Source organism: Capronia epimyces, assembly GCF_000585565.1.
Source record: "Capronia epimyces CBS 606.96 chromosome Unknown aczIQ-supercont1.4, whole genome shotgun sequence".
NCBI lineage: Eukaryota > Fungi > Ascomycota > Eurotiomycetes > Chaetothyriales > Herpotrichiellaceae > Capronia > Capronia epimyces.
In genome coordinates, this window is record NW_006912907.1 from 2,423,379 (window position 1) to 2,436,371 (window position 12,993).

The 12,993-nt window shown below is 51.6% G+C and overlaps 7 protein-coding genes across 7 annotated transcripts; 5 read left to right on the top strand and 2 right to left on the bottom strand.

Annotated features, from left to right (window-relative positions):
• Positions 1 to 835: 835 nt before the first annotated feature.
• On the bottom strand, positions 836 to 2,236 carry A1O3_05503 (uridine kinase; the record flags this gene model as incomplete). Its single annotated transcript, XM_007735625.1, has 1 exon — positions 836 to 2,236. One exon carries the CDS (start codon positions 2,234 to 2,236, stop codon positions 836 to 838), a length of 1,401 nt encoding a protein of 466 aa, XP_007733815.1.
• A 376-nt stretch (positions 2,237 to 2,612) lies between these two features.
• A1O3_05504 (uncharacterized protein) lies at positions 2,613 to 3,596 on the top strand (the record flags this gene model as incomplete). Its single annotated transcript, XM_007735626.1, has 2 exons — positions 2,613 to 2,938; positions 2,987 to 3,596. 2 exons carry the CDS (start codon positions 2,613 to 2,615, stop codon positions 3,594 to 3,596), a joined length of 936 nt encoding a protein of 311 aa, XP_007733816.1.
• An 889-nt stretch (positions 3,597 to 4,485) lies between these two features.
• On the top strand, positions 4,486 to 5,112 carry A1O3_05505 (uncharacterized protein; the record flags this gene model as incomplete). The annotated part of the gene is made up of 3 exons (XM_007735627.1): positions 4,486 to 4,612; positions 4,671 to 4,745; positions 4,796 to 5,112. 3 exons carry the CDS (start codon positions 4,486 to 4,488, stop codon positions 5,110 to 5,112), a joined length of 519 nt encoding a protein of 172 aa, XP_007733817.1.
• Positions 5,113 to 5,318: 206 nt separating this feature from the next.
• Positions 5,319 to 5,828, bottom strand: A1O3_05506 (uncharacterized protein; the record flags this gene model as incomplete). The annotated part of the gene is made up of 1 exon (XM_007735628.1): positions 5,319 to 5,828. The coding sequence occupies one exon, from the start codon at positions 5,826 to 5,828 to the stop codon at positions 5,319 to 5,321; it is 510 nt and encodes a 169-aa protein (XP_007733818.1).
• A 791-nt stretch (positions 5,829 to 6,619) lies between these two features.
• Positions 6,620 to 7,741, top strand: A1O3_05507 (uncharacterized protein; the record flags this gene model as incomplete). Its single annotated transcript, XM_007735629.1, has 2 exons — positions 6,620 to 6,698; positions 6,774 to 7,741. 2 exons carry the CDS (start codon positions 6,620 to 6,622, stop codon positions 7,739 to 7,741), a joined length of 1,047 nt encoding a protein of 348 aa, XP_007733819.1.
• A 360-nt stretch (positions 7,742 to 8,101) lies between these two features.
• A1O3_05508 (uncharacterized protein) lies at positions 8,102 to 9,514 on the top strand (the record flags this gene model as incomplete). Its single annotated transcript, XM_007735630.1, has 1 exon — positions 8,102 to 9,514. One exon carries the CDS (start codon positions 8,102 to 8,104, stop codon positions 9,512 to 9,514), a length of 1,413 nt encoding a protein of 470 aa, XP_007733820.1.
• Positions 9,515 to 11,557: 2,043 nt separating this feature from the next.
• Positions 11,558 to 12,724, top strand: A1O3_05509 (endoglucanase; the record flags this gene model as incomplete). The annotated part of the gene is made up of 1 exon (XM_007735631.1): positions 11,558 to 12,724. The coding sequence occupies one exon, from the start codon at positions 11,558 to 11,560 to the stop codon at positions 12,722 to 12,724; it is 1,167 nt and encodes a 388-aa protein (XP_007733821.1).
• Positions 12,725 to 12,993: the final 269 nt, after the last annotated feature.

Sequence of the window (12,993 nt, forward strand, 5' to 3'; positions counted from 1 at the left end):
CAGAAGCGAAGAATTAAGTTGATGACGGCGGGATCGGAGGATGTTGTTGCAAGTTGCGAGTATGATGGTAGCAAAGAAGTAGTAGTGATTGCAGTTACTAACATGTCGCTTCTGCAGGCACAGCAGGTGTCGCGTCGGTTGGTCCGATAAATGCACCCTGCCGTCAGGTACTCCGCTGTATTAGACGCCAGTTGATACGGTAGATCATATAGAACACCCCTGGTCGCTTGAGCCTTCTCTAGGTACATGTAGATATTGTGATCACATTAATGCTACGTGCACTTATAGTACGGAGACTTTAGCTAATCCTTGATAGTGGCTAGGACACTTTGTGTGGCCAATGCCTTCCTTTGATCCAAGTGATGGCTTCCGTCGTTGTAAAGTGAAAGGTCTTTCCTCTAACTGCTTGCCCATTTTCATTCCAATACTCTCGTACCGCCGGCTTCTTCAATCCTCTCCGTCTCTAGCTGTTATATCTGGAGCGCTAGCATTGAATGCTCTTTGGCTGATGATAGCTATGCTGCTGTACATGGTCCCAGGTCACTGCCTTATCCATGAAGTGAGACCTGATCGTCCCTCTTGTCGCTTCCCATCGTGCTCGTGGCGTGGTGACAACTCAAGAGGATGCATCGTCGCAAAATTCCAATCACGCTGTTCCCTCCGCGAGACCAGTCAGCCCTCGAATAGAACGCCATGGAGGTTTTTGTCGGCAGTTCTCTGTCTTTATAGCTCGGAGCCCCTCATCCAATCGACTCCTTGGCCTCGCTTACTGATTCGGCAGGGCGTTGCAGGGTATAGGCGATGCAGAAACTCGCAAGCTAGATTCCGCCTGTGACTAACAGCCGAAATACCTTTCTTCGATCCAGCGCTTCTCATTATCTTCCACAACATTTGCAGCGACAACTTTGATCTTGGGGAACACTGTCATCAGTCTCTTCAAGCCGCGTCTGCCTGCGAGGCAGGTGACGAAGACAATCCTCTTCTCGGCGACACCATGGTCGACCAGAACCTTCACAGCCATCAAAGCCGCACCACCGCTGGACATCTGTGGATCCAGCAACATGACTGTTTCATGCTCTTCCAGATCCGGGAACAGCTTCAGATAGTGAAGTTCGGGCTCCCCGGTACGATAATTGGATTGTATCAGAAGTCGGCCAGTCAAACAATCTGGGATCGTTCTTTTCAGTCCGGTCTCCATGCAGCTTCCTCCCCGTAGGATGACGACCGCCGAGACTTTTCCGGCCGATTTCAGTCCAGAGTATCTGTAGCCTTGGGGGGTTGTGACATCAGTAGAGACATAGTTGTGACAATCCAAGGCCTTTTCAATCAACAATGCAGTTAGTCGGTCGAAGTAGAAGATAAAATCGATCTGTGAAGTTAGTGGGCTTCGCAGAATCGTCGAGACCCCGGTTATTTGTGACTTTCCAGCGAGGATGATGGCGTTTTCTGAAAGGGTATAGTCTTCCAGCTGCTGGCCTAGCCTCTCCAGTTCGGCCTTGTGTCTGATGGATTTTTCTTTCAAAATCTGTCGTGTCTGATTGGCGATCATTACAATTGCCGTTTTATTGTGCATTCCTCGTGGCACGATGAGGTCGGCAGCTTGTTTCTGAGGTTCTACATAGCGTTGAAAGACCGGCTTGACATAGCCAAACCACTGCTTGATAGTGCCCTCAATGGTCCGACCACGTTCTCGGACATCGCGCACAATTCGCCTCGACAAACAGACATCTGCATCGGCCTCCACATAGATCTTCATATCCAGCATTTCCAGGACCCTGGGATCATGCAAAGCTAGGATGCCTTCAAGAATGATGACATGAGGTGAATAAATCGACAGAGTCTTGTCAAGCCTTTGATGTTCTTGGAATGAGTAGATGGGGATATCGGTTCTCTTCCCTTGTTTCAGGTCCCGCAACTTCTCAACAAGAAGATCGAAATCTATCGAGTCTGGAGAGTCCAGGTCGTACTCATTCCGGTGGGCTGCAGCATTCTGCTCCGGTGTCAAGGATTTGTAGAACGAGTCGATCGACAAAATGATGACCCAAGGCAGGTTCAGGGATTCCACAATCTCGATAGCAAGACTTGTCTTCCCCGACCCTGAGGAGCCAGCTATCCCGATGATGCTCAAATCGGCCCACGGCGGAGAATAGTGTGCTCTTTGTGTATCTGCGACGTTTGCTGTTTTCTCAGCCGACGCGACCACAACAGATTTCCTAAGCTCGCTGGTCTCGGACATGGTCTTGCTCCGGTCTCGTCAGAATCTCCTCCAAATTGTATCTCGAGTACTTGCACGGCTGCCGAGAACAATGCAAATGAATCTTGATAGAAGCACGAGCTCTGGTTGCAGCGGTAGAAACTGGGAATTCAGACAGACCTTCAACTAAAGCAATGTGACACCAATCGTCCATGCATTGCCTAAGGTAAGGAGGAATTAATCTGGCAGTCAAGCATAACAGCAGCTTTCAGGGAGTCGGGGCTGGAACACACGCCGGAACGGAAAAAGAATGATCCTCAACCCCGCGGCAAAACTCCGGTCCCTGCAGAACATATCCTCTTCATGTGTAGAAGTTTTGTAAGGATACCACTTCTCAGTTCAACCTCCTTACCATGCGATGGACGTGGGTAACCTGTCCTCCAATTGGAAGAAACTGCAGTCTACCCTCAAGGAATCCAAGAAGAGCGAATCCTCCCCCGTAATATCCCCCCAGAATGGCGTGAAACGGAAACGCGAACGGCATCAACCCAATATCTCCAAGCCTCTCGCGCAGGTGTCGAGACCACGAAAGAAACTGCGAATCGCGAGGAGTATGGCCCAGGATGGCCCTTCTACAACAAAGACAAAACCAATTCAAGAGATAGAGACTTCTGAGGGTGTGCCGCATCCTCGGCTACCGGATCGTGCAACATCAGAGAATGTGAATGCTGGGTTGTCTACTTCGTTAGTCAACATCCTTGCTCAATTTGGGTCTAGCTGATCAGTTTGCAGGGTCGAGTTGGGTAAATATGTTGCCATTGACTGCGAGATGGTTGGCGTAGGACCCAACCCAGACAGAGAATCGGCGCTGGCGCGTGTCAGCATTGTGAATTACAACGGCGATCAAGTCTACGATTCTTACGTTATCCCGCGCGAGACAGTGACAGACTGGAGAACGCATGTCAGCGGGATTGCTCCCAAGCACATGAAGTATGCACGAACACTCGACGAGGTTCAAGCAGACGTGGAACGAATTCTCACAGATAGAATCATCGTCGGCCACGCAATTCGACACGATCTTGAGGCTTTGATGTTGACCCATCCGAAACGAGATATTCGAGATACAGCTCGGCATCCGCCATACCGGAAGTTAGCAGGAGGAGGCTCACCCAGACTGAAGATTCTGGCATCGGAGTTGCTTGGGTTTGAGATTCAGGAGGGCGAACATTCGAGCATTGAAGATGCCCGGGCGTGCATGCTACTCTTTCGACGGGACAAGGCTGCTTTTGAGCGGGAGCATGCGAAGAGATGGCCCACACGGCCGACCACAGAGCAACACGAACCTGTCGATGGCATAGAAAAGCCGCGGAAGTCGACCAAGAAGAAGAAAAAGAAACGATGATGTTGTCGCCACCCACCAAAATGAGTGACTTGAGATCCATCATGCTCTCCGATGCCGCAGCTTGAGACTCACAGGGGTATGTCTTCCGATATTTTTATGGTTTCCTCTCTTAGCTGCGGTGATTATGTCTTCCTCGGCTTCATCGTATTGAAGCAGTACTATGAATTACGGGTAGACTCGTTCTCACCCAGACTGGATTGTGTTCGACCTGCCTACAACCTTCTCCGGAACAGGGCAACTTCGCTTCACTTATGCCACCATGCTTAGCAAGCAATTGCTGCAGATGCGGACAACACAATGTCTCTGGAAGACTCCTCTCCACGAACTCGACGTCTTTAGATTATGGGACTCATTGTTCGGACACGGTCCGCTGCCCGTTGATATCCCAGACATGTGCGATACCATCTCTAGATGATCTCCACGGCAAAGGGATCTAGGATAGAGTCGTCACCTTTGAAGTATGGCGAGATGGCTCTTCCTCCTGCAGTATCAACAGCTTGCGTATGCACTTCAAACGACTGTCTAAAATTTTCACCGGCCATTCTATGCAGCGTCGATACAGCCTATCTCTATCCTCCGGTCAGGCCATAAGGCGAGCGGTAGCTCAAAAGCACGTAGTACACGTAGTACAAGTAGCGTGCATGGGACCCCGACTTGAATGGTGTGGAATCGGCCGCAGAGGGTTTGATCCGTCTATGATCTAATCTAATCTTCCAAAGTGCTCACCAACCAGAATCTTGGACGCGTCGCTTAACAAGAATCCCCGCGTCGAGTTGCATGAGACGCGTTTCCATGTCAAACTGTTGCTTGGTACGCTCATTCTGACCACGCCTCATACTGTTATCCTTCTGGCATGGCCATTGTCCAACCTGCGATCTAGGTTGGTATGATGCTCTCTCTGCAACGCTCTGCAATCTCTGCAGATAAATGCACTGCCAATGTCTTGCCCTGCCGCATCCATCATGATGGGCCGACGAAGGTGACCAAAAGATATTGGTCTCCTCAAGGAGAAAAAGGTTCTTAAACATCATCAAGCCCATGCAAACCGCTGTCACACTAACACATGCGTGATAGATGGCACGCAAACTTCACATTTTCGGGGTCGAAGGTTACGGGGAAGAGTAATCCAGTTGCCCGACGGATATCAGGGTACGTCTCTCGGCATGCAGATGGACAACAGATCAATAACGGCAGTCCAGGTGTCGTTGCAAAATCGACCGATCGATATGTGCCGCAGCCTGCAAACAACCAGTCAGGACCGACCTATACGGCAGTGAGTGACGACATCGAGATGCAGGACGAGGAAGATGAACCCCCTGAACCTGTCAAGGTACTCGAGGCACTCTCTTCATTTGACAAGGTGGTGGTTTGGGGCCACGACCACGTTCCTACATCAGAAGATTTGTTTGTGAAGGGACTGGAGGAGTGGATATCATTTGCCGAAGCAATTCATGGCAAGCCCACATTCCAGAATAAACAAGCGCCCCAAGGTCCCGAGTCTCGAACTGAGAGTTGAGATCATGCATCAAAGAGGCTGGAGCCAACATCTATGTCTGGCCAGGACGATGCTATACAACCCAACCAATCTTCATTGGTTTTCGACCACGACTACGAATCCGCCATAAAGTGAGACGAACATCCCGACAACGAGGTGCAAACCCTACTACCATTTAAGTTGATCGAGTCCTTGTCGGTCGTTGTTCTTTCGAGAATCAAGCATTCTTAAGGCTTGACGAAGCCTTTCTTCGACTTTGACCATTCCTGTTTGAGCTGAAGATACCTCTCCGAGCTGGTGCATTTCCTCCAATATCCCTTGAAGATCTCACTGGCATCCTCCTTCTCCCGCCTCTTTCCATCGACGTCGTCATCGGTCCACTTGTCCAGCTGCTTGCCATCTTTCCCATACTTCCGACCTCCTTTATGATTCGCGTACCGACGGGCACGGGTCATGCCCATTTGAATGAATTTGCGCGTCATGTCCGCGCCGACAAAGTCACCCCGTTCGACATACGACTCAAATATCGACCATAATGCCTCCGCGGACTTTTGTGCGATGGGAACATTCCGAAAAGCCCAGAATGGCAAGATCAGACTTTTGTATGGCTCAAAAGAGAGGACGCCCATTTCGCCACGGGCAATCTCATACGAGAAACATAGCTCCTGGTCTTGCAACGCCGGTGCTTCTAATGGCGGCTTTGGCGGAATCAAGCTTTGTTCAGTCGCCTTGGGCATGGTGTTTTGATGCGTGAAAGAGGTCGAGAATTGCAGGGACACTAGTTGTTGGTGGAAAGGATATAGAATACTGTCTGACATTGCTACTACTATGACGCGCTCACTCGCCCGATTGAGATAGCGCTGGGAGGCCCGTGTTTACCTGAATCGACCCTGGAACTCAGAATACGTGCGGAGTACATAGGACACACATCAAGACGCTGGGCCATTGATCAGAAACCTCCATGTCCTGGCAATGCAACAAGTTGATTTAATCCTCCGACGAGATTGTCCCGCGAGACATTTGTCGAGGTGAGCCGCGTAGAAGCAGAACACGCGGGCTCGGCGAGCAAGGCGGGGGCGGATCTATCAGAAGGACGAAGTTTTTGGTCTTAAAGCGGCGTGCAGTATGGTAGAAGCGACCTCCTTTGCAGTTATCGACTCGAGGACACCAAGAGGACAAGGAGTCTGCGAATGCGTAAAAAGCGAGACCTACTGGATATTTAATCGCATATCTCGGATGCTCCTCGATTAACATTGGATAACTTTCTTGCCACTGTTACACAGAACGCCACACACAACCACCTCACAACTGCCTCAGCCTTGTCTTGGTCATTACCGCTCCTTTCCCCAAAGGGTTCCAGGCCATCGCACCAAGCGTGAGGTGTACAAGGACTGGTACCGATCATTGAAGCGCCTTGTGCCTCGCGGACTCCAATTTGGGATTGGCCGTGGTCCAGCGCCATCAAGTCTCGCCCGAGGAAGCTCAACCTCGAGAATACACCTGGTGCTTTGACTTCCCAGGCGACATCATGTCCTTTCAGCCAGAGAGCAAATCGGACGCCGAAGCACTTGTCCCTCAATTCCAGCTTGAAAGAGTGCTCAATCAAGGTGTGTAGAGGAGAAACCTGTCATTGTCTCCTCCACGGGACACCAAATGCTCCCACATTCCACTAACATTCTCAGACCAAAATGGTCGCCGTATATCTCTCCTAGGCCAGATTGCCTCTCTACCAGCCTTGATCACCCTCGAACGGGCCGCGTTCCCTACGGAGCCAGGGTTAATCTCCAGCCTCCTTGCATCTCTGACAAATACTCAAAATCTCGGCGCCAACGACATCTACAGGTGGTACATGGCCAATCGGTCCATCAAACCCTCATCTACAATGACGACCATCACCACAACCACGGCATCCTCGAGACACAGCGGCTCAGCACCTGATCCCCAAATACCCGACCTGAAACTCAACCTGATCTACCCATGCACCCTACAGCATATCCGGAAATACTCGGCACAACCCGTGCGCATGGTGACCGAGACACCGGAAATCTATGCCACGCATATCAAGCCGTACGTAGCACGCCAACGAGCTGCAGGGCGCCTTGACTGGGTCTTTAACATCCTCGAAGGCCGCACTGAACAGGACGATGTCATCGCCCGATATGACTGGGACTCGCCCTCTGATTCGGGCTTTCTCCTTCTCCCGGATCTGAACTGGGATCGCAAGACCGTCCAAGGCATGCACCTTCTGGCTCTGGTGCAGCGGCGCGACATTTGGTCCTTGCGTGACCTCAAGAAGAAGCACATCCCGTGGCTTAAGAGTGTGCGTGACCAACTCGTGACCGCAGCGACCAAGGTGTTCGAGCCCGGGCAGGTCGAGCCGGACGAAATCAAATGCTACATCCATTACCAGCCGACATACTATCACTTTCACATCCACGCTGTGCATGTCATGCTGGAAGCCGGTACGACACAGAGCGTCGGGAAAGCATTTGGTTTGGGTAACATCATATCACAGCTAGAGACAATGCAGGGGGACGAAGAGGCTGGAATGGACACAGCCGATCTGTTGTATTTCGTGGGCGCAGAGCACGAATTATGGAAGCGATGTTTCGGGCGAATAAAAAGCGGTGAGCCGGTTGACTTGAACTAGATCAATTGTTTGATTACAAGGGGCGCCTGCTCAACCACACGAAACTGTTCTTTGCAGACTTCATTTTGAGTTGTGGTGCTGGTGGTGCTGGGAAGGCACTGTGCTAACCGGCCAAATGCCTGACCGTAGTCTTGGTGTGATACTGCCTCGGTACAGACCCCGAGTATAGTCAAGGTTGCTAGCAGTCCTAAGTACCTATTCCATCCCGCGACTGTAGATCAACACATTAAATCCTCGACTCTTTTCGTCCTCTCCTGATCTGCCGCTGCAACTCAAATGCCCGAGGTGGCGTACGGCCAAGATGCGCTGGTCTCTCTGTCCGTGACGCGGCCGTAGCCCAGTCTCTGGTATACCACAAACATGGAATATCTCACGACGCTTCAGTCGCCCGTGGACGACCTGAAGCCATCGATCTTCGAGTTGCTTTCCGAGCAACAACTATCAGCACTTCTCCCGCCGACCCTCCGATATCTCCTCGCCCTCGCCACACATAGACAACCTCGATACCTCCTTCGAATCCTGAACAATTTCGACGAAGTCTACGCTCTCCTTAGTTTGGTGGTGGAGCGGTACTACCTGAAAAGCTTTGGAGGAGGTTTCACAGAGAACTTCTATGGCCTGAAGAGAGAGAAGGTGTTGAGCATAAATGGTGGAGAGATCAAGAGGACGCAACTAGCCGTGCCCGAAGAGGTTCGCCAGCGACTGAGGCTAGGCGGCCGAGATGTGTGGAAGAACCTGGCTGTTCTCGTTGGCATACCTTATCTAAAGAGGAAGCTGGATGAGAGTTATGACATCCACATTGCGCCCAGTGCAAGTCTACTCATGGGCGGCGGGTTGGGAGGGCGACGGTATCTGGATCGAGACTCGCTCCCACCTAATCCGACCATCAAGCAGAGACTGTTACATTACTACAAATGGTTCTTGCGGAACGTCTATCCGAGTCTGAATGCGGCATATTATTTCAGCATCTTGGCTTTCAGCTTGGGCTATCTATTCGACGGGACCAAGTATTCGAGTCCGTTCCTATGGATGGTTGGCACCAGAATCAGGAGGATGGGTGCGGCTGACTATCGAGCAATAGATGCCGCAAGGGACGCAGCTGAGAAAGCAGCTACCGCTCCTGGGCGGCCTGGACAAGGGTTGAGCGGCTTGCTGAATCCGCGCACTTTGTATCCGCGGTTTCTATCAAGCCTGAGGATTCTGTTGCCGACCAGCATCTTTGCGTTGAAGTTTTTGGAATGGTGGCATGCCAGCGACTTTTCTCGTCAGTTGAGCAGGAAAGCAGCTGAAGGATTGGAACTCCCGCCGCCCATTGTGTCGGGCATGGACCTGGTCCAAAAATCCGTGCCAAAGCAACAAGGGTTGCCAGCCAAATCTGCCAACAGCACTGCGAAACGGAGCCCTCCAATCTCAAGTATAACCTTCCTACCTATATTTACAGTCCCACCGCCCACGTCCAGCGACCTCTGCCCTATCTGTCTCCATCCCGTATCCACCGCTGCCGCTTGTCAAACTGGGTATGTGTTCGACTACAAGTGCATCTTTCAGTGGATTGAAGGCACGCACGAACGGCAGGAGGCGTTTATGAAGGGTGAGAAGATGAGTGAATGGGAGGAAGACGATGATGATGAGGGTGATGACCGAAAGGACGATTCAACACGCAAAGAACAAAAGAGCCGTGAGGGGAGCTGGGAGAGCGGTAAGGGGCGCTGCGCAGTAACTGGTCGACGTGTCCTAGGAGGCACGAGCGGATTGCGCAGAATCATGGTGTGAGAGTACAAAAGAGGACCCGACCTCCTTCATATCTCGAGCGGGCCCTGGACTGAACAAGTGATAGTGTTCTGAGAGCCCTCTTCATATGGAGTACTCGGTACTTATATCGAGATCAGAGCTCGGCCCTCCGCAGACATGTCCAGGTCTAGATCCTATGACCAGCATTCGACCCCTTCACCCTTTTACAGAGACCGGAAGTAGGGAGAAGCCTGGCATGCCTGGCCGGCGGATTACTAGCTTGATGCCCATCAGCGAACGGCCGCCGGAACTAGATGACCTTAACTGTCTATTCACCAACGCTTCGTCCTACCACCTCCGTACTTGGCCTTATAAATTATATATATTATACTATTACGGTTCAAGGGATCCTTATTCATGCGCTAAGGTATTTATGCAAGACAGCGCTTAACTACAAATAGGACTACCTCTGCTTAGGTGGAAAAATGCCTCTGAATTGGTTGAACAGGACGCCGACTTCGCACTTTACTGCGGAGATGCAAGATCTGGACAGAATATAAAAAGGTTTTAGGAGCATGCCCGTCAAAGGTTGAGCGACATACCCCTAGGATGGTGAAATATTCCATTAGATCCCTGCCTATCTAATGAATGTAAGGAGAGAGCAAATGTCATAGCATAGTGATGATTTGGTGCGTTGGTATAAATGTCAAATTCATCACGCTTCTCCTGTTGTATTCATTTCGCTACGATCCCAGACGGGCATAATCTCCACATCTCTCCTCCACGAGACTCAGGGTCAAGCTGGACAGTTGATCCCCTATCTGAGGACATGCCGTACTTACCCAGAAGTCCATCAGTCTCACTGTGGCGTGAGAGGATGCTGGTCCGCCGTCTCTTTCTAGGATTTCCGTACATCAAGTCCACGCACCCATATGGCTTCGAGCTATCTGACACTATCAATCCTCATGAGACATTCATCAAGGGTGCCAATTGGTTTGCCTCCGTCCCAAGAACTGATGACAACCCCTTTGCAAATGGGACGACTGTAGCTGTATCTGCCGTACCAGGGTGAGAGAGCACAGAGCGGCATGACCCATGTACGAATTGGGGCTGGTGGAGTCCGCCACAGACTTCCGGGCCACTGACAGTGCACCGTTGAGCCTCTGGGCTTATTGGCGTCTTGGCAGGACGACTTCTCTGCGTTTCATGTTGCCGTTGCCGTTCCCTCGAACTTGGACCATGAACATCAACCAGCTTTCGCGACCTCTTGCTCATTCGAAACTCGGTCGTCGTTCTCACGAGCAGCTTTCAATGTACGCGTGTGTCCGGAGCTACTCTCCAGCTGAATCAGGCTCCCTTTCTCTGCAGTGAAATTTCCTTCAGTGGTTGCCTGTTGTTCTGCAGAAGAGGACCGAACACTCCAGCCCCCAGTCTCAACCCGAAGACCCCTGTCCGCCACGGTCATCCTGAAACCAACATTTCCCCCATACCCAGCAGGCAATCTTGATGCCGCCATGGGACTCGGATATCTCTGAGATTCAATGTTTGCGATCTCGCCTTGACTAGGGTCTGGAAGCTAGGTTCCCCTTGACCTCCTCCATCCATGAGTCTACGACGAGCGTACCGATTTACTACGATTGCTGCTCTGAGGTATCCATAGTCTCCTTTTCATCCCCTGCAGTCACTGCATAGTCCTTGCTCTTGCCTACAGGCTCCTCCAACATGAAACCCGCCAGTGGTGATCATCAGCCCAACGGCTGAGATTACATCTGCTTGGAATGTACACGATGCTGAAGAACCGACGGTATATATCATCTGCCTTCTACCTTGTGTCCAGGTGTCTCTTTTTATTTCCTCAGAGCACAGGTCTCCCCCAAAAGCTTTCAAGCAGGTCTTTCGTTTCATAGGTCAATCGACCTTTTCGTTCTTTGTCCCACATTCGTTTCCATCAGGTCTTCATTGATTGAAGCCGCAGTCCTCATCACGCCTTTTGACGGACTCTTGCTGCTTGCAGCAGCCCATATTCGTGCCATCAGGAGTCTCCGGAACAGTTGCCTATCAGTTTGAACAGTCCACCCACGGAAAATGTCGTTTCTCAAATCGTCCGCCCTGCTCGGCGCCCTCACTCTCGTTTCAAAGGTCTCTGCCCACGGTTTCGTCCAGGGTATCGTTGCTGGTGGTGTCTGGCACTCTGGCTACAGCCCTCTCTTCCAATATCAACACCCAACCCCTGTTGTTGCCGGATGGTCGATACCCGAAGATATCAATAACGGGTTCGTCAGCGACTACACCAGCCCCGATATTATCTGCCACAAAGGTGCAACCCCGGGAGGAGATTATATTACAGTCGCTGCCGGTGACACCGTTGAACTTCAATGGACCGTCTGGCAACATGACCATCACGGCCCGGTGCTCGACTACCTGGCTTCTTGCGGTGATGATTGCACCACGGTGGACAAGACCAAGCTGCTCTTTAACAAGATTGACGCAGGCGGCCTTGTCGATGGCAGCAAGGGTCCGGGTATCTGGGCTTCTGATGACTTGGTCACGAACAACTCCTCGTGGGTCGTTACCATCCCTTCCAGCATCGCACCGGGCAAGTATGTCCTTCGCCACGAGATTATCGCCTTGCACGTAGCCGAGACTGTCGGCGGTGCCCAGAATTACCCTCAATGCATCAACCTTGAGATCACTAGCTCAGGTACTAACTCTCTCAACACCGGCACCTTGGGAACCGACTTGTACGACGCTCATGACCCGGGCATTTTGATCAACATTTACCAAACGTTGACGTCCTACATTATCCCTGGTCCGCCTCTGTTTGATGGCTCTTCCTCTGCGTCACAACCCTCTGTGTTAGCCTCTGCAACGGCCTCTGCAACCTCTACTATCTCTGCAGCTGCTTCTACCTCTCCGGTTGTCTCTGCTGCGACCATCTCACCTGCTGCTCCTTTCTCCAATAGCACGACGAAATCTCACGGCGTCTCCATTACCGCCTCACTCAGCAAGCCCGCAGCAGCCCAAACTCCTGCGTCTGAAGCCAGCCCACAGACCGAACCTACCACGCCTGCTTCGACAGCTGAGCCTACGCCCGTTGAGAGCCCCGAGCCGGTCGAAACAGCACCCGCGATACCATCTGCTCCTGGAGCAGGCGAAATCCCCCCCACGGGAGTCAGCCCTGTGTCTTTCTCCAGCACTGTCACTGGTCGCATTGGCAAGCCCACTAGATTCGTTTGCTACATAGAGGAATGAATGGGGTGGCAGTGACTCGCCTTGTTTAGCCTGACAAGAATGCCTGGGACCTTTCTCGGAAAGATGGCGACGACCAATATCTGGGTATATCACCTCGATCCTGGAAATCGGAATGCTTCAACGTTGGGACCACGCTTGATGAATACTTCGACCAAGAGTCGACACGAACATGTGCTGTGTGCCGTTTCTTTTCCCCTTCTTCACTGTCGTTCTCGAACGCAGCACACTCTTGAAGTGTGATTCTTCTTCGATTCTCATGTACATAGACA